The sequence below is a fragment of the Onychostoma macrolepis genome, chromosome 17, assembly GCF_012432095.1.
Source record: "Onychostoma macrolepis isolate SWU-2019 chromosome 17, ASM1243209v1, whole genome shotgun sequence".
Lineage (NCBI taxonomy): Eukaryota > Metazoa > Chordata > Actinopteri > Cypriniformes > Cyprinidae > Onychostoma > Onychostoma macrolepis.
In genome coordinates, this window is record NC_081171.1 from 6,613,791 (window position 1) to 6,640,486 (window position 26,696).

The following is a 26,696-nucleotide window of genomic DNA, read 5'->3' on the forward strand; positions in this document are numbered from 1 at the left end:
GTGCCAGCAAATGCTTTTGATTGGAGTCAGGTCTCTCAGCTAATGGGAAAAGCAGTAACAGAGAAAACGCATATGTCACATTTACATATGGAAATAATACTTGGTGAATCTCAGTTGAGTCATATTCCACCCCCAAATCAAGATAATATACAAAACTTTAAATGTAGATATTTTCATGACTTAAGACATAAATTAAGCACACTCCCATTACTGTAATGTGAAAAAAGTGGAGTTTTTAAATCAAAATACTAAATTCAGTACGACATATAGTCCTAATTTACTTCCAATTATATTTATCTACATAACAGTAGATTGCTGACACTTGGGAAGGGGATTAATTGTTATGAAAATAATAACGAAACATGAATGGTCTGAATAACAGTTCTATTCTATTCTATTATGTAATTCAAATAGGCCCACTAATAATTTCACTTTTTTTTTTATTTGGAATGAAATATGATCCAGACATTTTCATGAAAGTTTTCGTAATTCATATAAAACTATTTTAATGTCTCTCTTCCTATTCAAAGTCAGTCACGTTTTATAATTTAAACAAATCCTATAGAATCTGCTTCCATCTTGTGGTCGTGTGTAATAACGACAGGATGGTTTTCGTCATTTTACGACAGTACGCATTACTTTACGGTAAGTTTCCAGTAGTAGTAGCAGCAGCATGGCGACTGCAGCAGCAGACATAAGCGATGGGGCTTCACGTGAAAGTGATAAATGTAAAGAAGATGGAGATAATAACCCAACACCGAGCCAGAGTTCATCTGACGAACAGAACACAGAATCGAAACCGGTGTGTCTCATAGTTTTAGGCATGGCAGGGTCAGGAAAAACAACGTTTGTGCAGGTAAGACTGCTATCACATTTTTCAAATTACATAGCATTTAACGTTACTTGCTTATAGTAAGATTCTGTCAGTGTCAAATGTGATAAGTAATTCTGATAAGAAAATCTAATTATAAATGATCATAAAGAAATCCAAAACACATTAACTTGAATTTCTGATGGGCTATAATTGTTTACGTTAACGTAAATATGATTATTTTTTTCTATCAGAGGCTCACAGCTTACCTGCACTCCAAGAAAACTCCTCCATATGTTATCAATCTAGATCCTGCAGTTCATGAGGTCCCTTTTCCAGCCAACATTGGTATGTCACTGTTACTCTTTTCGGTGCTGGTTCTCGTACCTGAGCAGGTAACGATACGTGCCCCCGTTTCTACAGTAACCATGACGTAACTAGTAGTTCTCACAACAACTACATCCCTTTGTCTTGTCGCTAAAGTAGTGTATTTATAGACTAGATATGAACGATCATGCGAAGCATATTGTATGTTTTATAAGCAGTGAAATAAGCATGTATTTGACCGAAATTCCAGAATTGTCAGCGAACTGCATATATAGCGCGTTTGCTACATTTTATTCTTTCCGACATTAAAGCACTTGAATACGACAAACTTCATAAGTGGGAAATAGGACATTTCCGATAGCACGTGAAGGCAGCATAAAACGCTGTCGTTGTTTACGAGTTTTAAAAACAAATAAAAAAAAAAATCCAAACTAGATTCATTCATAATTTTAGTAATTTTACAAGTTGTCACTTTACTCATGTTTTTGTGTTTGTTAGCATAAAATAAAAATGTAAAATTCAAGATATAAGAATTTGAGAACATATTTAAAGTTCAGAATGATTTGATATGACAGATTGGGCACTGGAACCAGCACCATGTAAAAGCAGTGGAGTTTCGCTTGGGGTTAATTTATTGATTAAAAAGCTGAAAAATAAGACGCCTTTGGAATTTATCATGGATAAATGTTCATGATTGGTGAGCATCTTCGTCTGATTGTGTTTTTCCTTACAGACATCAGAGACACTGTCAATTACAAGGAAGTCATGAAACAGTATCCTTTCAGCTTTGTGCTGTGAATCATAATTATCATGCATATTTTCACTGAAATTTGGATAGTTTTACTAAACATCTAAACCTTCTCTTTACAACAGATTTAAGCTTCTTCACAGCCCACAGTCATGGAAAACTTGAAATATCAGGGATTTTTAAGATTACAATTTCCAGGCCTGGACAAGTTACATATATTAAAATCTTTTCTAAATATTCTTCAGTTTCTAAATATTTTTTAATAATGTAATTACGCGCAGCTCTCATATTATTTTTTGATATACGTTACTTTTAGTGAGTGCATTCTCTATGGAATAATTTTTAAAGATCCTTATCCAGTGAATCACAAATGACTGGAAAAGTTATGGAAATTCATCGGTCAAGAAGTGTATGAACCCTGGTTAGATTTCATGTCATCTGAGTGGATTGTCTTTGACTCTAGTACAGATATGGTTTAGGTCCAAATGGAGGAATCGTCACATCTCTCAATCTGTTTGCAACACGATTTGATCAGGTTTGATGGATCCAGTAGATGTCACTGTTTTACACTTTTACGTGCACATACTTCTGTTTTAACTTACCATTTCTGTGCCTCCTCTGTTAGGTCATGAAGTTTATTGAGAAAAAGCAAAGTAACCACCGGTAAGTTTGTGTTTAGTAGATTTGCTGATATCCTTACTAATTTCTTATTGCTACAGTCTCATGCATTGAATGTTCTATTTTGTAGATATGTTTTGATTGACACTCCTGGACAAATTGAAGTGTTCACATGGTCTGCATCTGGGACCATCATAACTGAAGCACTGGTATGTGACTCTCACTCTAGTCAGGTTTATTGTTACTTGGATATATTTGCATTGCTTAATTTGGAGTATAAAACAATATAAAGTTTCCTTTCTAGGCCTCTTCGTTTCCCTGTGTGGTTATTTATGTGATGGACACATCTCGAAGTGTAAATCCGGTCACCTTTATGTCCAACATGCTCTATGCCTGCAGGTCAGTGTCTCAGACTTGTTTTTTTTATTTTATTTCTTGTTTATGCATTATTTTGGAAATATAAACTGCACTAAACATTTTCATGTTGTTTTCAAGTTCAGAGCACTGAGTGTGCTTCTGCACTTCTTAGTGTTACATTCACACTGTATAATTCAGTGTTAACCGCAGCATCAAAGTTATGTCATGATTTCAGTAGATCTTACCAAAATATATTTTTTTTTTTTTTTTTTTATTCTAGCATTCTCTACAAGACCAAGCTACCTTTCATAGTTGCCATGAACAAGGTAAAAATAATAATAATAAAGCGGTTATGCTCATTTTTAATGGTCAACTGATAGGGGTTTCTCAGTGGCCAATGCTGATAACTGATATCTAGAAAGCAGGATGACCGGTATATACATTGGTTGATACATTCAAGCAAATTAGATGTATGTAGTATTTTCTAAATAAAACTAAGTTATTTAATTCATATTAATTTTAAAACAATAATATAAATATAATTATAAATAAATATTAACAAATATATTTAATTTGGCAAATTATCAATATTTACATGTTTCTTAGTATTTTATTCACATTAAATACAGTGCCCTCCACTAATATTGGCACCCTTGATAAATATGAGCAAAGGCGGCTGAGAAAATAAATCTGCATTGTTTATCCTTTTGATCTTTCATTCAAAAAATTCACAAAATTCCAACCTATCATTGAAGTAAAACAATCGAAAGTGGGGAGAAAATCTCACGATGAAATAAATGTTTTTCTCCAATGAATGTTGGCCACAATTATTGGCACCCCTAGAAATTCTTGAGTAAAATATCTCTGAAGTATATTCCCATTCATATTTACATTTTTTTAGCACGCCAGGGTGACTAGGAGCATGAAATTGTCCAGCCATGACTTACTGTTCCACAGGATTATAAATATGAGGAACACAAATTCCCTTAATCATCCATCACAAGGAGTAAAACCAAAGAATATAGTTCTGATGTGCAGCAAAAGATTGTTGAGCATCACAAAATAGAAAGTGGCTGTAAGAAAAGAGTTAAAGCATTGAAAATCCCCATTTCCACCATCAGGGCAATAATTAAGAGGTTACAGTCAACTAAAGATGTTAAAAATCTGCCTGGAAGAGGACGTGTGTCTATATCGTCCTAATGCACGGTGAGGAGGAGAGTTTGAGTGGCTAAAGACTCTCCAAGGACCACAGCTGGAGAATTGTAGAGATTAGTTGAGTCTTGGGGTCAGAAACCTAAAAAAATATATATATCAAACATCCCCTACATCACCACATGTTGATCGGGAGGGTTTCAAGGAAAATTCTCCTCACTCATCCAAAAACAAACTCCAGCATATTCAGCTATCAGACACGACTGGAACTTCAAATGGCACTGATTTCTATGGTCAGATGAAACTGAAAAAAGAGCTTTTTGGCAGCAAACCCACCAGATGAGTTTAGTACAAACAGGGATAAAAAAAGTACCCCATGTCCACGGTTAAATATACTGCTGGATCTTTAATGTTGTGGGCCTGTTTTTCTGCCGGAGGTCCTGAACATCTTGTTCAGATGCATGGCATCATGGATTCTATCAAATACCAACAGATAAAAAAAATCAAAATCTGACTGCCTCTGTTAGAAATCTTATAATGGGCCGTGTTTGGATCTTCCACCAGGACAACAATCCTATAAAAACATCAAAATAAACACAAAAATGGGTCACTGAGCACAAAAATAATCTTTTACCATGGCTGTCCCAGTCCTCTGACCTGAACCCTACAGAAAATGAGTGGGGTGAACTGAAGAGAAGAAGTACTAACATGGAGCTGTGAATCTGAAGGATCTGGAGAGATTCTGTATGAAGAAAATGGTCTCTGATCTCTTATCAGGTGTTCTCCAAACTCTTCAGGCATTATAGGAGAAAACTCAGAGCTGTTATCTCGGGAAAAGGACATTGCAATAATTGGGTGCCAATAATTGTGGCCAACATGAACTAGAGAAAGCATTTATTTCACAATGAGATTTTCCCCTCACTTTCAGTTGTTTTACTTCAATGATAGGCTGGAATTTTTTGAATGAAAGATAAAAAGGATAAACAATGCAGATTTATTTTCACAGCCGCCTTTGCTCATATTTACCAAGGGTGCCAATATTAGTGGAGGGCACTGTATATGTATTATTGAATTTATATGAACACAGTTTCTGTTCAAAGATTAAACAGCAGATAATATCCATTGGCCAGGCTGTTGGTGTATAACAATCTCATCTCCTGTGTTTTTAGTTTTAAATAGAAAAATCAGTGTAAGTTATTACTGCAAAATTATTATTATTCTGCAAAACATGTATTTTTCTGACTCCTTATCAGACTGACATCATTGATCACAGTTTTGCGGTGGAGTGGATGCAGGACTTTGAGGTCTTCCAGGATGCTTTGAATCAAGAGACGTCCTACGTTAGTAACCTGACCCGCTCTATGAGTCTCGTCCTGGATGAGTTCTACACCAACCTGAGGGTGAGTCCGAAGCTCTGGTCCAGTTAAACTGCATGCACATGATATGGATGATTGTTAGATAGTTGCTTAATAGCCCAAGCTGAAGAGCCTAGATTTGTAAATCTAATTGCTTAGAAAAAAATGTAATTCTTTAGAGTTAAAAAAAAAAAAGATGTATAACTCTCTCAGTGTCTGAAATTTATTGTTTGGCTTTAAGGTCACAGATGCAATCAGCCTTTTGTGCCTTTGCAGGAGCATTACAGACTCTTTTTGTGTCCTGTAGGTTGTCGGTGTGTCTGCAGTCACGGGTTCTGGGCTTGATGAACTGTTTGTACAGGTTGCTGATGCTGCTAAAGAGTATGAAACGTATGTATCCCAACACTGTGTAATAAGGAAATTCAAACTTAGACTATAGACTAACATTTTCGTAAACACTGTAAATAATACTAAAATAGCACTGCTATCTACACTGAAAACACTCAGCATGGACCAAGAAGCTGCTCTTCAGAAAGAATAAAAATTAAATCTTCTTGGTCTTTTTAATTAGTGCAAAATTGAATTTGAATGGACCGTTTTAGAATATTGAATTAATTTTACAGCTTAATAAAGTTATAAATAAATTGTTTTTTTTTTAACTAGCTGGATTTGGTCAAAAGACCATTTTAATAGCACTTCCAGCTTGGTGTAATATAATGGAAATAGGAGCAGATTCATTTTAATGTGAATTATAATGATGTATGTGTTGTTAAGGACAATATACATTTATGTTTAAAGATAAAGTTTTTTGCAAATAGTTGATGTGTTTTACTGTTTTGCAGCGAGTATCGCCCTGAATATGAACGTCTGCACAGAGAGTTGGTGAGTAATCAGTGGTGTAGGCTGATGTACTAGTCATAAATCAACTGGCCATTCCACAAATATCCTTCCAGCACTTATTAAACTATATATATATATATATGTATATATGTATATGTGTTGTTTTTTATTTAAAAGGCAAATAAAAATGTCCCTTTTTCGTTCCATGAGAAAAGGTCAAGTCTGACTGTTATTAATGCTTTCATCTCATACTCAGGCTGAAGCTCAGACTCAGAAACAACAGGAGCAGTTGGAACGCCTTCGGAAGGACATGGGAGCAGTTCCCATGGAAACTGCAGTTCCTACGGGTACATTCATTCAGAACGGTCACGTCTCTGTTCATTCAAAAAAAGATATTTGAAAGTCATTAATCAACTTTGAACTCTTGACATATAACGTAAGATCCGATATTTAGATGAGAACACAAATGTCTTTTAAATTTGTTTCGTAAAGAGAGTGGGTTAACAGGTTTGGTAACACTACTGTTCAAAAGTATAGGGTTGGCAAGATGTTTTTGAAAGAAGTCTCTTATGCTCATCAAGGCTGTAAAAACAGTCATATTGTAAAATATCACTGCAATTTAAAACATCTTTTCTATTTTAATATACACTGCCCGTCCAAAAAATAAGTCACACACTCTAATATTTCGTTGGACCGCCTTTAGCTTTGATTACGGCACGCATTCGCCGTGGCATCATTTCGATAAGCTTCTGCAATGTCACAACATTTATTCTCGTCCAGTGTTGCATTAATGTATTTAAAACAAATCTTACTGCGCCCAAATTTTGAACAGTAATGTATATTTTACTTTAAATGCTTTTTAGAACAGGTGCATATCCTATTTGGCTCTTTCTGCATTCATCTGGTCTTTGAGAGTGATTCGTCATTAGCATTGTTTCCTAAAAGTATGCATGTATCCTGTATACACTGGCTATTTATTCTTCAAAAGCCCCAGATCTTGGTGGGCCCAGTGACCTCATCTTTACTCGCGGGAACCCTGATGAAGCTGAGGAAGACCAAGACAGTGATACTGATGATATCGATCACACAGGTGAGGATGCTTCAGATGGCTCTTAAAGAACCATAATCGCTGTCACACCATGTAACACACGTGTTTGTGATGTCACTTTTTCCCCAACAGTCACAGAAGAAAGTAAAGAGGGCGGTGCTTTCAGCAGCTTTCTGAAGGAGAGAAAGGAAATAGTGCAGGTGCGCAACAGGAAGTCAAAGTGAGAGCAGGAAATGGTCACTATGTATGTATACTGTTCCCCAACGTTGACCTTTCCACATTGAAAGACTCTAAAATAAGTCGTTATAGATCCTTCTGCCAACATTAGCTAGTCTGCGCTGAGATTTCAGAACTGCAAGTAAAGAAATTTGTGTTAGAATGTGAAAACAGGTTATGGACTGCATTAGCTCGAAACCGAACATCAGCATGGAGTTGAATATCTTGGGTCTCCACTGAGCATGTATTCAAATAAATACCCTCTGAAAAATGTCAGAACATAACTTGTTTATCTTTTGCATAATATATTTATGTACACTCCACAAACTTATTTGTCTGTTAATAAAAATGCTTAGTATTTCCTAACAACCTGGAACAGAAACCAAAATCTGCATTTTCTCTTCTGACTTCCTGTACCTTTAAAGTTCATGTTTCTATGATGGGAAATAAAATATTTTTTTATATATATATACAAGATCTGCCTTGCTGCAAACTTTCTGCTTTGTCTTTTCATAATGCTCTTTGAGTAAGAAGTGTTCAGAGTGTTCGTATCGAATGGAGCCGAGCGTGTGCTGAGATGACGGGTGGGCAGTAGTGGTTTTGCAGCCATATGGCAGAGAGATCCAGTGGGTGTAGTGAGACTGTAGGATACAGATTCACGCCTTCAGCCCCTCTGTTTCATGAGTTAAGATTCTTGTAGACCTTCACATGTGTGAAATACCACTCGGCAAGGCCTTCAGCTTTCAGTTTCTTTGAATGTGAATGTGAGTACTGGAGAGGTAATTGAAAGTCGACTTTGAGGAAACAACTCAAAACATTTATTTCCTGTACTTCACAGTGTAGGTGCTAGAATGACCTTCATTTAATAATTTGCATGCTGAAATTGCATTTAATTATTGAATTAGCTAAGTGCTGCTTTAAGATTGGCTTAAAGATAGATAGATAGATAGATAGATATTTTTGGGCCAGGTTTTGCAGAAATCTAGCATTATGCTTAATTCACCTTTCCACAAATTTATGCCCTTAAAATAGCTGCAGAAAATTGTAAATTCATAAAGGCATGACATTAAATGTTGCATGTACTGCAAAAAAGAATATCTTGCTCAGTATTTTGGTACATTTATTTTGATACATTTACTGGAGATGCAAAATGAATGAAAAAGAAATTGTTTTCTGAGCCATTTGGCAAAAATGTATTCTTGTTTTAATCACAAACTTCTCAAGTAAATTGATCTTTATTTAAGAATCTTTTAGACATTTACATTTTACAAAATTACTGAGGATGGACATCGCCTTGTGTGATCAGAAGGTAAAAGTAAGTTCCATATTCTAGTGGTTAGGAACAGAAGTATTCAAACCCTAAGCTCATTATTTTAGTAAGATTAATTAAAAAGTGCTTAAGATCTGTATTTTCAAACTTTGAAGTGTCGCTAATATAATTTATCGTGTGCTGCCTGGACATTTACATTTAGAGGACATTGTTGTATTATGTGCCCTTCATTTTGCTTGGTCTTAAACCTGCAGAAATCCTTCACACAGATAAGAATTTTTGTAGGTTATGGTGATTGATTGTATTTGACACTATAGGTGCTTCAAAACTCTGCATCATTGATTTGCATTTTCTCAGAGGAATTGCATTAATAGTAGTCGTCTGTACTTTTAAAGACAACGAAAGGTCATGTTCTCATTGTTAAGAGCTACACTCAGTGCCTCCAAGTCCTGCAGACTCTAACTTTAGTCTGTAAGAGTAGTCGTGAACAGATGCGAGCACGCTTTCGCTGTGTGGGTGACTCATCACATTCTGAGGCGTGTAGGTTGTGTGGCAAACCTCTAACAATGGCAGATGCCTTTGGATTTTCACAGAGCGTGAGTCACTATGTGGTTGAGTTTACCAGCTCTCAATCTTAACACCCTTGCATGCTGCCACCACACACATACACATACAAATTCTAGTTAGCCAAACATAAAGGGAGAAAGGATGAGTTGAATGGAAGCGGGAAGTGTCAAGACGCCTACTATAATTGCATGTCTGGGAGGAAGAACATTGCCTGGTGAGATGCAAAAGTCAGTCATAACTGGTTTTTACCGGTTTACGGTTGTTTTATCAATGTTAAAGGTCAAAGAGGTAATAGTAGACACATAGACACCACTGCACTGCTTGGATGGCAGTATTACCGTAAAATACTGTACTGTGCATGCACTTGATGGCCAACAAATGCTTTCCCAGTGAGGAAAGAATAGAATCTGTTACTATATTGGAATGATATACTATTATTTATGCGTGTATGCACAGTGTGCATTTTTGCTGCTTGCTGTATACTGTGTGGTATACAAGGAATACTGAATAATATTATTTTATAAAATATCATATGAAATTGAACACATGCATTGGGTGGATAACTTGTGGATTATTGTGAAATGTTTTTATCAGCTGTTTGGACTCTCATTCTGACGGCACCCATTCACTGCAGAGGATCCAATGATGAGCAAGTGATACAATGCTAAATTTCTCCAAATCCATTCTGATCAGGAAACAAACTCATCTACATCTTGGATGACCTGATTAAAATTTCAGCAAGTTTTTATATTTGGGTGAACTAGTCCTTTAATTGGATGCCATTTGTGGACTGTTTTGAGACCAAACTACAAGATCACTGCCAGGGGGGGAAAAAAACAAGCATTTATGCAATTTTAGTCGTAGTCAAAGCATGACTATGAATTATTCACTGAATCAAGTGCTACACTGCATTGAAATATCAAGTGCTACGCTTAATAGTAAGTATGGTAGTATGCTATTCCAAACTTATAGCAATTATGTGATGTAATTGAATTAAGAATTCAGAAAAAACATATTTATATACAAGTTGATAAATGGATGCCATTCACTGAATTAAACATGCACAATAACAGCATGTTGCTGTTTAAAACATTCATCATGTTATTGCATGCAGCTTCACATACTATTTTTAAGAAATAGCAGGTGCTGTTCAGTACACCATATTCCATTTTCAACATAGTCTTTATCTTTTTATGACTGAATGTGATGTCATCATCTTTTGTTCTCTGTTTATTTCAAGTAAACAGCATGTCTATGTAGATTAGTTTTGACCGTAAGTCCAGGCCTGAGAGATACTGACATCCAGAGTTAAAAGCTATGAGTCATGCAGCATGCGACCATTAGAGTGATGTCATGTCCTGAGTTTAGAGCCTGCAGATATGACCTACTCTCCCATCACACTATCCAGAGCGCTTCGCACCTAGATTACAGAATCAGATCACGTAAAGCTTTGACTTGTATGTTTAAATGCTACAAATGATGCCTAATGGATCGTAACATTTGGACATGTGGATTGAATATCAATGCTGCAGAAGAAAAAATTGTACATTTATTGCAACATCAATTGACTTGATATTTAGAAAAACAACACTTGTCCTAAGAATGTAATTCAGCGAAAAATCTACATTGTTTTGTTGGCCTTGATGTATGCCACTGTAATGGCAATTTTGAGACCAAAACACAACATCACAACCAGGAAAAAGACAAGCATTTGTGCATTTTTAACTCAAAACAAAGCATGACTATGAATTATTCATCGTTTTGGTCTGTATTATTCAAGAGAGGTGTGTCAGAATGAGCTCATCACAATATGTTCTAATATAATTCAGCTGGATCACCGTAATATTCCTCTTAAGCAAAGTGTGCCCATCAGTCATTCTGCCACAAGGATCACAAGCCATTAGACTGATATGTTACTGATGTCAGAATACTGAGTGTGGTTTGTTAAGCCCAGCACCCCTATTCCTATATTTGTTTGTTTGTTTGTTCCCGTTCTAATAATTTTTTAACGATAGCTTGTAAATCTCTCATTATGCTCTATTATCACCAATTCTTGAATTCAGTCTTTTTGTCAACTTGTTTTTGAACAGTGAATGCAGCATTATTTGTGGATAATTTTTGCAATTTTCAGCTAAACACTATGATCAGTTCCAAAAAGAAATACAAAACCTGTGATAATTGAATAAAAATAAGGCTGCATCCAATATTTGGCAATAATACACAATATTGAGAAATTAATAAGCAATTTTTTTGTCAGGGAACACCACAAATGTAACAAGGTGGGGAAAAAAGTACAAAACAAATATCAACATTTGAGTTGCATTTAGTCCAAACATATATATATAATTTTTTAAATGTAGTTATGCTAAATCTGTAAAAACATCTGTATGGCTTGTGCTTGTATTCATGATTATCTTCACTGCTGTCAGGTCAGATGTGAACTGGAAACTGCATCATTCTGACTAGAGAATCCAGCGCACCGCTCCTGATTGGCTGGAAATGACATCATAGCAGGGTTACCAGTGATGATCAGGCTTTCCTTGCAGGCACATTGTTTTCCTTCACTACATCCCCCACCCTTGTCTTTTCAGTCCCTCGTTGTCACTCAGCAAAGGATTTCGTTGCACCTTTTGCAAACAATTCCCAGTATGCGTTCTTTTTTTTTGTCCTTCATGTCTGTGTTAATCCATTCCAGGACCGCGTTTGCTGCATTCTTTGCTCTGTTGCCATGTGAAAAATCCTGCATGCGTGCACACCACTCTCCACCTAGCAGACAGCTGGATGACATCATCGCTAGAGCACTGCCGTCTCCCCTCCCCCTGCGGCCCCCTTCAGTGATCACATCCAGCATATACGAAACCCAACGCTCCCCTCCAGTTTATATGGGTGGGTGATCCTTTCTTGCACAAATGATGTGCTTATATATCATTTTGTTGTATTGTTAACTGCAAAAATGTTTTTTTTTTTATGCAATCTTTTGTTTTGCATTTACCCATGTGCATTGAGTTCCTTTGTTCTATTCACTTACATCTTGGTTGGAGATGTATGGCAGGTAATTTAGTTTGGTTTGGTAGGGTAAGTGCCTGACGTCAGTGTTCTTGACGCCACTGGGAAATAAAGTAGGTACAGTGTGTTCTGTTCTGCCATATTCAACATCCATATCAGACCGCTGGGAATATTTCCACTTCACCTGAGAGACCTCGAAACTGCAAACAGGTTCATATAAGGGCCTTATATGGATGCTGAAATCATCAAAGAGTACTCTGCACATTACTGGCTACGTTCAGACAGCAGCAGAGTACAGTTGCCAGTCCTGTATTTGAGTCATTAAAGGGATAGTTAAACCCAAAATTAAAATTTTATCATAGTTTACTTAGCCTCACATTGTTCCAAGCCTGTATGAGTTTCTTTCTTCTGTTGAATGCAAAATAAGATATTTTGAAGACTAGATAGCCAGTTGCTGGTAGCCATTGACTTCCATAGTATGAAGAAAAAAATCTATGGAAGTCAATGGCTAACAGAGTCTCAGAAAAACAAGGTAAGAAAGCTGTCACTAGGATGGTACACTTCTGTGCATTTTAGTTTTTTTTAGGGTAAGTAAATGATGACAGGATTTTCATTTTGGTGCAAACTATCCCTTTAACACGGTTACGTTCACACACATTTCGGTTATTTACCGAACTGACAACCGCATTCTATAACCCAGCTCACACCCGTAAATTTTCAGGACTCACAACCATATATTTGGTGAAGTCCGGCTGTGTGAACAGAACCGTACTGGACAGCTAGTTGTTTGTCACATGCTGTACAGGGCGAGAAAACCATTCTGCTGCACATAGGCCTTTGGCGTATTTCTGATTTTCATTTATAATACGGATAGTTCTGGTCCTTAATTCTGATTGGTTGAGCCGCTTTCAAAGCTGTTGTAAATTGCTCTACAAACATACACCTCTTTGTTTCTGCGCCTGTGTGTTGCTCAGCAATCACTTTGTTGCAACCACAACCATTTCTGAGGAACTACATTGTTTGGTGGAAGAATGTTTTTATTAATATCATTACATTTTATTTGCTTTGTTTTATTTTGGGAAACCTTGCTATATGGAATAACCGTTTTATAATAGCAATAAACCCAGTGAATTTATAACAGCTAACAATGCCCCTTAGCTGTTATAATTTGACCGTGAACCACGGATTCTTGGGGCTTATTGCTTTATTATGGTTTAATTTACCAAGTCAGCTGAAGGTTTAGATCCAGTCACTGTCCTCAAACGGAGCTGCTCCCGTCAGTTTTATGGTCTGTGTGTGACACAAATTCTCCATTCTTTACTGAGGTATAAAAGCTTCTGTCGGTTAATTAAGATTTGATAGATGAAGCTGTGCCTCAACTGAACTTTTGTCTTGTCAAATGTGATAAGACTTCGCAGTTTTGTACGTTGCATGTTCATACAGACCTTATTCAAGCCTCTATTGTAAACGTATGTGTGAACAGGACATTTTGAGACTCAGTGCAGTTGTCAATCCCAAAATTTGACAAATCCCATACTAAAATGTAATAAAATCCATCAAGAAACTATGAATTCCTGAAATTAGAGATGCAACATTCATATATTAAATATAATTTAATGGTTGTAAAATCAGGTTTTTCTTCATAAAAGGAACGCAATGTTCTACAAGCTGTCTTTGAAATAGTTAAAACACCAGTAATTGATTTGGCACAGGACCAGAGCAACAGATGGACCATTGACAGACTGTTCAAACAGGCCCGGTCTGCCCGTATCCATACGAGCATGTTGGCAAGGTTACTGTGTCATAGTCATCAAAAAGACTCCAGCCATGAGTGAGTGAGAAGATGACACATAAATCCCTGTCCTCCTCCGTTTTTAGACATGACATTTCGAACAGCTCCCAAAACCAGATAGAACTGGATTAGCACACGATGTTGCACGTAATTAAATTCTAAACTGAAATGAACTAAAAATGGATTGCATGAATTCCAAGTCTTTATTTGCTAAGGAATGACATGTAGGAAAGCAAATGAAAATAATCTTTGTGCTATGGCTCCAATAGCCAGTTTTCCATAAAAAAAAATACATTTGAAAAATCTAGATATTATTAAATATTTCCTAATTACTCAATATTTTTCCCATATTTAAAAATTTAAGAAGAAATAATGTTTCCTCTGCATAAAGCTGCAAAATCTATGCCTTTTCTTTCTCTGAAACCAGCTTTCAACAAAGAGTTAACCACCCCCTATCTGCACTCCCAGCCATTCCAGCCCATCAGGAGCCTGCATCCCTCTCGACCAATCACAGTGCTGGGAGGTGATGTCATGCTTTATCTAGCAGAGGTGGTGCTGATGCTGCCAGGTTGAGCATCCAAACAGCAGCAGACTGTCAGACTGAACACGAGGGAAAGACTCTGACGAGAAGATCACAGCACACTGTCGGTGAGCTAAGGTAATATTGTATATCATAATCTGTTATTTACTGTATTATTCTTTTGCAGGACAAAAGGAGACTGAACGATCGATCTGTTGGACTAAAGTTTTATTCACTATAGCAAGTTGCATTAATTACATTTTTGTTCTGTTTTTAATAGCGCAGAAATCTAGTTTGGCAGATTCTGTTGCATTGCAGATTTGCATGCTTGCAAGATTCAGAGCATGCAATCGAGGTTATTAGACTTCTATATGTGCATAAATGCATATATAAGCATGATTGTTTGGGGATTTGCAGCTGTTAAGAGTCTTAATAGCATATCAGAATCAATTTAGAAAGTGGTCATATGATATTGTGCTTGAAACCATGTTATAGTCTAAAGAAAAGATGTGCATTGCATAGTGCAAAGTGCATTGCATATTCGTGCAAGGTGAAAAAAAGCTAAGCGGAAAAAGTGCATTGCTAAATTTAAAAAGGGGATGTAGGGTAAAGTGTATATTTGAATACACAATGGTTTTAGAGGTCCTGCAGTGAGCGTGCTAGTCTGCGCTGTGGGTGGTACTGAGAGGTGAGATTATATAGCATGTTGGTGTGCAAAAGGCCACGGCCCCTTAATAGAGCAGCACTTCCTTTGCTTTCAAAACAGAAAGCGTTTATTCCGATCAGAAAGCAGTGGGAGGTTAAAAAATGACTTGCTTTGTGAGCTGCAAACAAATGCATGTGAAATTTTGATTTGTCTAACGTAAATGATAGTGCTGACAGGGTTGTGTACCAAAGCATGTATTATTTATTATATCAGCTGTGTTGCTGGCATCAATAAAATAGGAGGGTTTTCACTTTGTGTGCATGCGGTGTGAGAGGGAAAAGGATGCATTGTCCTGTAATGACCTACAGAATCAACATTTTTGCCTTTTATGTTATCACCTGACCCCTAAAAGTGTTGAAATGTATTATAGAATAAGCCCATGCATTGAAAATGTCAGAAAGTTTCAAAGGTGTTAGCGGGTGCAGCGATCGTGAGCGTGGGAAATGAGGGGGCACAGTGAGGGCAGAGGCAGGATGAACGAGAGAGACTGATAGAGAAGGCGCGTAGGCTGAGAGACGATCATAAACCCTGAACAAACCTAATTCATTCATGCTCTCTTCTGCGAACAACCGCCATCAAGTATATTCCAGTTGAATTTATTTGTTGCTTGCTTTGTTCTGTGGATTTGAATAGATTTTTAGATAGCATGCATACTATTATGTGTTTAGATGTAGCTGTGTGATTCTTTTACATTTTTTTTGCAGTATAAAGGTTTGATTTGCGCTTGTTATTCACAATCTACATTTGCTTGTGATGTTAAACCTTGTGGGACCTTTATGTGAGGACAAAGACATCCAGAGGAATCGATTGACTGTGGTTTCTGATTACATCATCCTTTCTCTCTCCTGTAGGATCAGCTGAGTTTGAAACGCCTCAGAGGACTCAGAAGGAGAGATGACTCTTGCAGGTACGTGTACATCCACCTGCTTGTTCGCATGTGTACTTGGGAGTGTTTAATGGAGCTGAAGGAATTATGTGTGAGCACATGGCCTTAGTGATGATGTTACCTCAAAATAACTCTGTCTCTCTTTTGCAGCGTACAGAGAGAAGATGAAGGAGCTCCCTCTAGTGTCTCTCTTCTGCTCCTGCTTCCTACCAGAGCCTCGGGAGAGGCCCACCAAGAAAACACAAGGTATATCACAAGGTTTTTTTATATATTCCAATGAGCTAAATGGAACATTATACTGTATTCACATCAGTTCTCAATCAATCATTGCATTAATATGTATATCCGTCAAATCAGTCATTGTTGATCTTCTGTTGTAGATGTTGTGGACCTCAACCTGGGCATTATTAAAGACATGGAGGTGATCGAGCTAAACAAGCGGTCATCGGGCCAGGCCTTTGAGGTCATCCTCAGACCTCCATCTTTTGACGGTCAGAGGGAATTCCATCCCACTTTCCCACCTCGCAGAGACCCCTCACTAGAGGAGATCCAGAAGAAACTGGATGCAGCTGAAGAGAGAAGAAAGGTAAGGAACAGAGCTGTTTTTGGTGGAGGATACTCTCAGTAATTAGTAATTCAGTTTTAATAACTTTAGTGCTTCAACTTGCACTTTTTTGGTTGCTGAGACAGCATTCTAATTTTCCTTTTTTTTTTTAAATTTAAGTATCGATAATGCAACAGTATCCGATAATGGATATTCTTATATTTGAATCTCATATTGAGTTACATAAGATGCATTATCTCCACAGTGTCAGGAAGCTGAACTTCTGAAGCACTTGGCTGAGAAGAGAGAGCATGAACGAGAGGTGGCCCAGAAAGCCATAGAGGAACACAACAACTTCATCAAGATGGCCAAAGAAAAGCTGGAGCAAAGAATGGAGATTAACAAAGAAAACAGGGAGGCCCACATCGCTGCCATGCTGGAACGTCTTCAGGAGAAGGTACGGTGGATTTTGACATCCTAACTTTTTTAAAGGTGCATATTATTATTTCTGCACCACTAGTGGGACAAAATGGAATTGCAATATGTTTGTTTGAGCTGCCCAATATAGTAATAAAATGCTCAACAGATGGCATGAGTTTAGGGCGAGACCATCTGAATGTTGAAAATATCAGTTTTGCGATTCCATTTGGTGTCACTAGGTAGATCTTTTCAAACACTTTAGAGTTAATAAGATTGAGCTATTATTTAATAGTTCTTCTTCTTTTTGTCTTGTGTTTTTCCAGGACAAGCATGCTGAGGAGGTGAGGAAAAACAAGGAACAGATGGAGCTGGACTGGCAGTAGAATGACATGAATCAAGAGCATTTCTTGTCCAGAATTTTCAAGAAAAACAACTAAATAAGGCCTAGCAGGTCCTAGTCATGCTAAGAAAGGCCGTTTTTTTGGAATTGGAAATGATTTGAAGGCCTATCATATGATATTTGCAGCTAAAGATTCTTCTTGTCTGCTGCCAGGCAAAGCACTGTATATCATGGATGTTGAATTGAGAATCATTTAGAAAATGCAGAAAAGTCGTTTGATTTGTTTGCCACCAAAAACTTCATGAGTCATCATCCATCGCTTTAGTCTTTAATAATGGCTTTGCATGTACTGATGGGATGATAATAACGAACGACGAGACAGATGAAAACTACCAAGATGTGTATTTGTGTTGTACTGCTGTGAATTAGCTGTTTGTTAACATTGTCATTCAGTGTGGTGATGTGTACTTAGTACTGTAGTTTGGCTTTGTATTTATGTGTCTTAGTGTTGGTTTCTTGGAAGAATCATTAGAAGAATATCTGTTAGTTACCTGACAACAAATAATGTATTAAATGTGGCTGAAATCAACGTTTTAATGCTTGCATGCCGTGGTACACTTGATAAAACTTGTGAAAAGCCATTTGGTGTGTGACCGTGTGATTTTTGTCCTGTTATTAATGGCTATATCTCTGAACTTTATGTTCCAGGTGCCTTGAGATCTTCTCACAACACATGCTGATCATATGGGAGACCATTCACCAAAGGACTGACTATCACGCTGAGCTTATTAGCTTGGATCATAAGAGATTATGACTCTGAAACCAGATTCTGATATCGCTATATCATTGTAAGGTACAATGGCCATGTTGTCAGATGAACGGAACTGGCCGGCCAGCAAAGATTGTGATGGAATCTTTACTACCTTAATCTGAGAAATGCAGAGATGTGTTTGTCTCTGCGATGAGCTTGTATGCCAATAGTGCCAAAAAAGATTGAATGTGAGTGGTAACTTTGTGTGTTTCTGAGTATTTGGATGACGTTTGGACGGTTTCATGTACTTTGCCCATGTGGATGCAGTCAGTTTGTCCTCTGTCCTGTCCCTAAGGCTCTATTTTTGGTAAACTGCTTAGGCTTTTGCTGCTGTACATATGTTCACTTGCCTCATGATCAGCTGGTGTCTGATTTGGCTATATAATTCTGTACAGAAATTGTGATATATTTTAGATGCAGAGGGAATTAAAGGACTGCTGGTATAGTTTTGTCCTTGTGACTTTCTCATTATTGATTTTGAGTTTTTCTCCAAAACAGAAAATAATAGACCAGATCAGAACAATATTTGTTTTAGGGTTTTTTTCTTATTTATTGCATCAATCATAACATTAAAAACTCATTTGGATCAATAAATAAATAGTTAGTACAAAATAATAAAAATAAAAAAAATTCAGTGAAAATAAATATCCTGCATTTGAAATCACATGTAATGACATAAATAAATTAGATTATTTGATGGATCAGGTCGGATGAAGTGTTGAACTCATTATCCAAAAATCATGATGATGATAGATCGAATTCTTCTATTTGCAAAAATTCTCAAATATATAATCCATCAAATATCACAAACATAAATATATATCCTACATGTATATGAGACCATAAATAAATGATAAAGTCATAAGTCTTTAGCCTTACGTTCTGGATTTGTAATACAATAACACTAACGATCAAACATCTATAGTATTGTAACTCCATCAGATTCCACATTTTAAACTTGTTGTACATGTGGACGAACGCAGGTGCATCCCACTGCGATGGTTTTGTACTCAAGTTTTAAGGAGTAGCTCTGCTTTTCTCCTCGAATTTTCCTCAAGACCATGATTTGGGTGTAAATCGGCTTGGAATGGAAATCCTCAGCGCCTTCTAGCAAACATCCAGTCAGTGAACATTTCGCCTCTGCGATGCTAGAAGGGTACAGGCTGTCATCGTGTGTAAACCTATGAAACAAAATGAATCATGTGAAGTTTTAGGTTAGTGGGTTGCAACAGTCATATTCTAAACATAAAAACAATAAACAGGTGTATGTGAATATGATACAGAAATGACAGTTCATTGTCATCAAATCATAAAAAATGAACATTCCAAAAGGGGGTTTTGGCAGTGATGCCATAAAAGAACCATTTCGGGTTCCGCAAAGAACTTTTCAGTGAATGCTTCTTAGTGTAAAGAATATTATAGTAATCGAAAGAACCTTTTTCCACGATAAAGAACATTTTGTGGAATGGAAGGGTTCTTCAGTTTCTTCAATGCCAATTTTAAGGGTTTATAAGAAGGTCTTACGTGTAGGTCCATGGAGAGATGGAATCATTGTTGATTGGATGGATCGGGTTGGCTGAGGATTTGAACTCAGGATCCAAGATCAACCGGAATGAGGATGCATGAGATTCTTCTGATGACTTGTGGTTTGCTTTCTTCTGAGGATGTTTTGATGGTGCCCCCTCAGCTCCAAATGATATTAAAACGAGCCCCATCATACAAGCCACCTGTGAAACACAGACACTGTCATTTCAGACTCAATCGTAGTAGCATTGCGACTTAGGAGAACAAAAATCCTTAAGAGATAGTTAGCAAGTCGTCTTCGAACATTTAAACAATACTCACCATGAGGAACTGGATGTTTAGCGCTGATGACATAGTTGCATTCATTTGACCTGTTTTTGTTTTTTTTTCTGATGTCTTCTGTCAGTCTTAAGTCTTGCTGCTCTACATTTGAAGTGGTATGTGCAGTTTATATAGAGAGGCCTGTTCGTGCAATCGCAGCAGTGTAGGAGCACTTCCTGTGATGAATTCTACCCTTTGACGGTACGTTATGTTGTCATATTCAATGTGTCAGCAAAAATCACTTTGAATGCATTGTGTCACTACAATCACATGCTATTTCCGTTTGCCAATACGTGGCTGACAAATGGGTTTTAAATAAATATTAAATATTATGGACTGATAAATACACAATATTTCATTTCATTGTATGAGGTACCAATATGCAAATAGATGATTCTCTCAGAGATTTTCTCAGAATTTACGTAGTTTTACCACCCTACGGAGCTTGATTCCACCACAGGATAAAAAAATGAAAAAGATAATCTCTACTTTTTACCCCACTATTCTGACTTTTTTACTCACAATTCCGGTTTTCATATTTGGCATTTCTAAGAAAAAAAGTCAGAATTGTGAGATGTAATCTCAGAATTCTGATAAAAAGTCACAATTGCGAGACATAAAGTCCGAATTCTGACTATTTTCCTTGCAGTTTTGAGTTTATATAGCACAATTATATAGAAGCTTGTTTCTGCAATGGAATGAAACATAAAAAAGGTAATTGCGACTTTTTATCTCACAATATTCTTTCAATTTTTAATCTCGCAATCTTTCAATTCTCACAATAACTTTCCTTCTCAGAATTGAGCATCTTCAGATTTTTCTTCCCAGAAGAGTTTATATTTCAAATTTCTAACTTTTTATCTAACAAGTCGATTCATTTCCGACAATTGCTAGGGGACAAAAAGTCTGAATTTTCAGACAAAAATTTCACAATTACCATCTTTATTTATTGTCCCATGAGCTAAATTTATTTTTATTTTTTTTGGTATTAAATTTAACCAACTGGACCCAAAGGGATATTTAGTGGATGTATGAACTCATTGATGTCATATGGACACATTCTACTAACATTTTACTACCAGAAAATACTTTTTGAATTAATTTTGAAACTTTTGGTAAAATATTTAGTAAGTCTTTTTATTTCACATAAATGCTATTTGATTTGATATTTTGTTACCTAATGCAAAGAAATTCATACATTTTGTGTTTTTGAAGTGCCTAAGTACATTTTGTGCCCACATATTATTGTGTTTATTGCATCTTAGCATAGCAACCATTACATGCCAACATAACCTACTTTCATTGACCGCCATCTCATAAGCACTAAGATCAGAAGGAATATATTAGTATGATTAAATAAACTCTTGCTGGGGATGATTCTGTCCACTATATACTGCCTTCTGTTAATGCCAGTGACCTCGATTGACATAGTTTGCAAAAAGTCATATCGACATGGAGACTTCCGCCCCAGTGTCTGTAATGGCATGCATCTCTCCGATGCACAGTTTCCCACCGGTGCTGGTTTACGATTGCGTCAGTTGCAGAGCAATTGCGGTTTTACCCTCTCTTACTCTAAAATTTCTAAGGATTGTGGGGAAAGGACAAGGCTGCATTTTCATGACTCAGAATTGAGGGCGATGCACATGCAAATGACAGTAATACAATAAAAGTAATCCCCCAAAACAGTATGACAGCTTTAAATGCATGCATTCCAAAAGTGTTCTTGTTGTGAAGATCAAAAATGAAACTTTATTCAGCGTATACTGTGTATTATGATTATGAAAGTCCAGTATGACTTTACTTCATCTATGGAACAAAAAAAATTTGATGAACGCTGGGGTCCAAACAACATTGAACCCCACTGACATTCATTGTATGGACAAAAAAATGGTCCATAAAAAAAGCCATACCGATGACTGAATTTTCATTTTTGGATGAAGTATGCATTTAAAAAATTCTCTGATTCATCATCTTAGACCATTAAACCCCCCAATGTTACCTAAAAGCCATTGGAAATGTGACGCAGGCCTCTGACCTACTTCTTGGAGTTTCAAAAGGTCCAGGAATCTTAAATCTCCTGCTTTGTTACTCATGAAAATGATTTCAGTTACTCAACGTCCAGGAACAGGGGCTTTTATAGTGACCCACATAAGACCACAAATTTGGAGAATCTTCAAAAGAGCTGAAATCAATAACCTAAATTTCCACGCTACTTATTAATTGCATCATTTTCATAGTTTCATCAGATGTGAGATTATTTCCACATCCTACTCTGGATTTTTACTACTGAAGGTATATTGTGAATATTTCTTCTAGTATTCATATTACTAATATATATATATATATATATATATATATATATATATATATATACTGTATATATTTAAATACACATACTGTGTATATATATATATATATATATATATATATATAGTTATTTACTTATTTATTTTTATACCATTTAATTTTTTTCAGTTACAAAACTGCTATGATCTATTATGGATATTTCATTTCACATTGCCAGCTGATTAATTACAAACTTGGGAGAATCTTATAGTTTCATCTTATAGTATTTCTTTGAATTACATAGTGATGAAGTTCAACTAAAATGTATCAGCAGCTCTAAGTCTTTATTTAATTATTATTTATTAAAGCAATTAGTAATATTCTTATTTCGTCACAGTGGTCATGCTAATGGTTTTCTTTTGGCCAGTGTATTTTATTCAGAGGCGGACAGAAGTGAAGTATTTTTACTTTACTCAAGTAAATTTAAAAAATATCTGTAGTTTTTCAGAGTGTTTTTCTTTGGAAAACTTTACTTCACTACATTCCAAAGCATAATGTAATTTACTGCACTACATTTCATTTACATCTACATTTAAATAAAAGTTGTTGTTTGGTTTACCTTTAAGAACAGTGTAAGAACATTAACAATGTAGTATTTTCTTGTACTCAAGTAAATCTTTGAGTAAAAGTAAGAAAGTAATAGATTTCTAATGTAATTATGTATTAAATGATATTTAATATGAAACGTTGTGCAGTAAAAAGTACAATATTATGCTTTGGAATATTATGAAGTAAAGTTTTCTAAATAAAAACACTCTGATAAACTACAGACACTGGAAAAGTACTTTTACAGCAGAGTAAAAATGCTTCACTACTGTCTGCCTCTGATTTTATTGTGGTGAAATTGCATAATACAAGGCCGACTGATATATCTCAAAAGATCTTCGCTATATTTTTCTTTTATCAAAAGCAGAATGGTAAAATGAGGTCAGTGATTTGCTGAGTAGCTTCCGCTCGCTGTGTAAATGGTTCGTCATCAGTCAATTTGAAAGCAAGTAAAAAAAAATAAAAAATCCTGCACAGAGAGGATTCCCGCATTGGCAGCTGCCACATCAAAGAAAGGCATAACAGTGACATAACTCTGGGTTAAGCCACAGGGCGCCCATGATAAAACTGCCCATTAATAGACGTCACACACTCAGACTGATTAACTGTCAACTTTGCAAAATCTGGTTTCATAATTTTTGAATGGCTGCTTAATTATTCCTAAATGAAGCATTTTCTTCTTATTTATTGTCTGTAAATGTTAGTTTTAAGACACGCTTTTCCAAACAAACTCACATAATACATAATAAAATTATAGGTAATAAAAGAAAAAGAACAAATACACCAAATTCAGAATACTGACCAAAAAAAGGAGCTGTCTTTGCAAATGTGAACCGTTATGTGGGTGGTGAAAATAGGCCGGTTTGGATTGTAGCGCTCAGATGCTATAGATCTTACCGCATAGAGACACCGTATCAGTGAAAACAATCTATTAAGAGCACTTCTCACTTTGAGAAAGCTCCCATGCATCAGTACATACCAGCCACAGTGTCTATATAAGAATAAGCACGGTTAACATGTTGCATTTACACTTTCGACATGACGGAATTTCCAGAAAGACTCTTGAGATGGCAAATAGTTTAATGATAGTTGATCGCTTTAGATAATCAACTTTCGTTTTTGATATTTGGCACGTATTTGATAAAGAGAGCATTGCATTGTTTTTTTCATTGTTTTTGCTTATTCATAGAGTTACCAATATTTCGTTCATGCGTTGTTTTGGTTCCGTACTGATCTGAATCAAAAGAGAATAATGCAAAGACAGTGAGTAAAAGAAATGTTATAACATTCAATTTACAGCTTTATACAATTACATTCTGTTCTTTTCCATATAAAAAGTTTAATTTGTGGCGAGAACAAACCCAGCTTCAACCATGTGCATGTGAATTGACCATTATACAATGGTTAAATATTCTAACCAGCATAGGCTACCCTGCTCCAGGTTCCCAGCTAATAAAAATATGCTCTAGGAACGTTTTGTTAAGATTACAATTAAGTAATAAAATTGTTATTTCTGAATGTTCTCTGAATGTTCCAAATGTTCCAAAAAAAAATAATAAAAAAATTTCTTGGTTATGTGAATGTTAGGGGAACGTTCCATTTAATTTGCAAGCATTATTGAAATGTTTCTTTTGAATGTTCTCTAAACCATCTTAGATGAACATCTAACTAAAATGTTTCAGAAAAACGTCCCATAAATTATGCATAATAATGTTTTGTTTTGTTTTTTGCTAACGTTTTGAGAATGTTATTAAAGATCACACTGTAAAAAAATTTACGGTACAAAACCGGCAGCTGTGGTTGCCAGAATTCTACCGTAAAAAAATACGGTAACAACATTTTAGGATTTACGGGTTTAACTTAAATTTACAGTTAAATACCGTTAGTTTTCATTAACTGATATAATGTTAATATACCAACCTATTGAAGTACTGAAATCTGTTTTGTACCTTTGAAATACACTGATAACCACCAAATGCAGGTGGTGATGAGAAAGTCACATGATGAACCAAAGCCCATCACAGGCAGCTTTTAAATAATAATATATAGAAGGTGCACAGTGTCATTCACACAAACACTAAACGCCATCATGGTGAGACTCATTAAACTGAAATATGCAGTAAACATTAATTTAACAACATTAGATGTAACATACAACCCTAATAAACATAACTGATAAGAAAAAACTAAGAAACATAGTTATTTCAAAGAAAAAACATCCAATTCAAACAAAATTTGAAATGCAACGCAGGGAATTCTGGGAAGGTCAGTTTACATTTTTTCCCTGTAAATTTTACAGGAACTTACCGTTAACCATTTAACAGGTTTTTACTGTAGCATTTTCACAGTTTTTTACCATTAAAATCACGGTCATTTTTTACAGTGCAGATAACTTTGAATGAACGTTCTATTAATGTTATTGGAAGAATGTTTGTTCATAAACTTTAAGAGAACCTTGCCATAATGTTAGCTTTGATAAGTTCCCTGTTAGATGGGTTAGTGCATGTCTAGTTGGTGAAAGAATAGAAAAGCCATCCAGTGAAATTAAAGGGATAGCTCACTCAAAAACATTTACTCACCCTCATCTTGTTTCAAATCTGTATGACTTTTTTTCTTCTATGGAACATGAAAGAAGATAAATTGATAAATGTATTTTTATACAATGGACATCATTGGTAACCAAAACAGTTTGGTTACCAACATTCTTCAAAATAGCTTCTTTTTTTGTTCCATGAAAGAAAGTTATATAAGAAACGACATGAGGGTGTGTAAATGATAAAATAATTTTCATCTTTGGTTGAACTATCCCTTTAAATAACAACCAACAAATTCTTTCTGGTGTAGTTGGTTCACCAAGGTGGTCTCCTTAACTTAGTTGTCTAATGGTGCAAACCAACCAATGATGGTAGAATACAAGCATCCAAGGTGTAACATATGCTGGTCTTTTGTGCTTTCTCAATAAGTTAGAAAGCAGGAGATTCATGTTAGTTTTTAATAGGAACATATTTTCATTCATAGATTTGGCACATTAGGATGACTGTAGAAAGCCTTCCTCACAAAGACCAGATAAAAACATTAATTTATTATTTAACTTGGGTTTCACTATAAAAATTAAAATAAAAAAAAATTCAAAGTTGTAAATAAATCTTTGAAATAAATAATGTTACTGTATTCAATGTGTTAATTTCTTTGTAATTATTAGTGACATTTACTAGCAATTTCTTAGTGAAAACTGTTTCAAAGCCATTTTGCAATGTATTAAACTGGCATGAAATTAATGCAAGTTGTGCTTAATAAAAAGTTCTAAATAATTCTCCATGTATGAAACCTAATCAGACAAGACACAACCAAATAAAGTTCTGAAATGTGACTGAACAGAGATTGAACAGAATCTAAAATCTTGATAACTCACCCCAAGATCCTGCTGATTATGATTCAGCATTTTATTTCGGTGAAATGGATCTGCAACAATGCCAACATAGACTGATCTTTAATCCGTAGGCCAGATTACTGGCAATGAGAGGAAAAATGTAGGTCTAAACATAGCAGCAAACACCTATCAATTGATCTGATGAGGGAATCCAGGTCAGAGGTAGGCCATATTATCTATGCAATCACGAACAAG

At 35.8% G+C, this 26,696-nt stretch overlaps 3 protein-coding genes across 8 annotated transcripts; 2 read left to right on the forward strand and 1 right to left on the reverse strand.

The window, feature by feature from the left end:
* Positions 1-640: 640 nt before the first annotated feature.
* gpn1 (GPN-loop GTPase 1) lies at positions 641-7,948 on the forward strand. Its single transcript, XM_058748332.1, has 14 exons — positions 641-856; positions 1,066-1,159; positions 1,872-1,911; positions 2,355-2,421; positions 2,512-2,549; positions 2,635-2,713; positions 2,809-2,903; positions 3,142-3,187; positions 5,267-5,413; positions 5,676-5,758; positions 6,211-6,250; positions 6,465-6,555; positions 7,197-7,298; positions 7,389-7,948. The coding sequence occupies exons 1-14, from the start codon at positions 674-676 to the stop codon at positions 7,478-7,480; spliced, it is 1,197 nt and encodes a 398-aa protein (XP_058604315.1). The 5' UTR covers positions 641-673; the 3' UTR covers positions 7,481-7,948.
* A 3,765-nt stretch (positions 7,949-11,713) lies between these two features.
* stmn4l (stathmin-like 4, like) lies at positions 11,714-18,735 on the forward strand. Of its 5 annotated transcripts, XM_058749325.1 has the most exons (8): positions 11,715-12,195; positions 14,535-14,765; positions 16,185-16,240; positions 16,370-16,465; positions 16,600-16,805; positions 17,029-17,220; positions 17,507-17,524; positions 18,232-18,735. In XM_058749325.1, exons 3-8 carry the CDS (start codon positions 16,228-16,230, stop codon positions 18,238-18,240), a joined length of 534 nt encoding a protein of 177 aa, XP_058605308.1. In that variant the 5' UTR covers positions 11,715-12,195; positions 14,535-14,765; positions 16,185-16,227; the 3' UTR covers positions 18,241-18,735. The 5 variants fall into 5 exon arrangements, with proteins under 5 accessions (XP_058605307.1, XP_058605308.1, XP_058605304.1 ...); XM_058749324.1 differs by lacking the exon at positions 18,232-18,735 and having other exon boundaries at positions 11,714-12,195; positions 14,535-14,755; positions 17,507-18,214; XM_058749321.1 differs by lacking the exon at positions 18,232-18,735 and having other exon boundaries at positions 17,507-18,214.
* Positions 18,736-18,878: 143 nt separating this feature from the next.
* Positions 18,879-26,555, reverse strand: il17a/f1 (interleukin 17a/f1). 2 transcript variants are annotated; one of them, XM_058749769.1, is made up of 3 exons: positions 26,484-26,555; positions 19,859-20,061; positions 18,879-19,515 (listed from the first exon to the last, which is right to left on the reverse strand). In XM_058749769.1, the coding sequence occupies exons 1-3, from the start codon at positions 26,511-26,513 to the stop codon at positions 19,287-19,289; spliced, it is 462 nt and encodes a 153-aa protein (XP_058605752.1). In that variant the 5' UTR covers positions 26,514-26,555; the 3' UTR covers positions 18,879-19,286. The 2 variants fall into 2 exon arrangements, with proteins under 2 accessions (XP_058605752.1, XP_058605751.1); XM_058749768.1 differs by lacking the exon at positions 26,484-26,555 and adding an exon at positions 20,180-20,878.
* Positions 26,556-26,696: the final 141 nt, after the last annotated feature.

Coding starts and splice junctions, on each gene's coding strand:
- gpn1 (XM_058748332.1), top strand. CDS start 674: ATGGCGACTGCAGCAGCAGACATAAGCGATGGGGCTTCACGTGAAAGT. Junction 2,422..2,511: donor TTGCAACACGATTTGATCAG/GTTTGATGGATC, acceptor CTCCTCTGTTAG/GTCATGAAGTTTATTGAGAA. Junction 6,251..6,464: donor AACGTCTGCACAGAGAGTTG/GTGAGTAATCAG, acceptor TCTCATACTCAG/GCTGAAGCTCAGACTCAGAA.
- stmn4l (XM_058749324.1), top strand. Junction 16,466..16,599: donor GCCCACCAAGAAAACACAAG/GTATATCACAAG, acceptor CTTCTGTTGTAG/ATGTTGTGGACCTCAACCTG. Junction 16,806..17,028: donor CAGCTGAAGAGAGAAGAAAG/GTAAGGAACAGA, acceptor TTATCTCCACAG/TGTCAGGAAGCTGAACTTCT.
- il17a/f1 (XM_058749768.1), bottom strand. CDS start 20,224: ATGAATGCAACTATGTCATCAGCGCTAAACATCCAGTTCCTCATG. Junction 20,062..20,179: donor TAAACATCCAGTTCCTCATG/GTGAGTATTGTT, acceptor TGTGTTTCACAG/GTGGCTTGTATGATGGGGCT. Junction 19,516..19,858: donor ATCTCTCCATGGACCTACAC/GTAAGACCTTCT, acceptor TTTGTTTCATAG/GTTTACACACGATGACAGCC.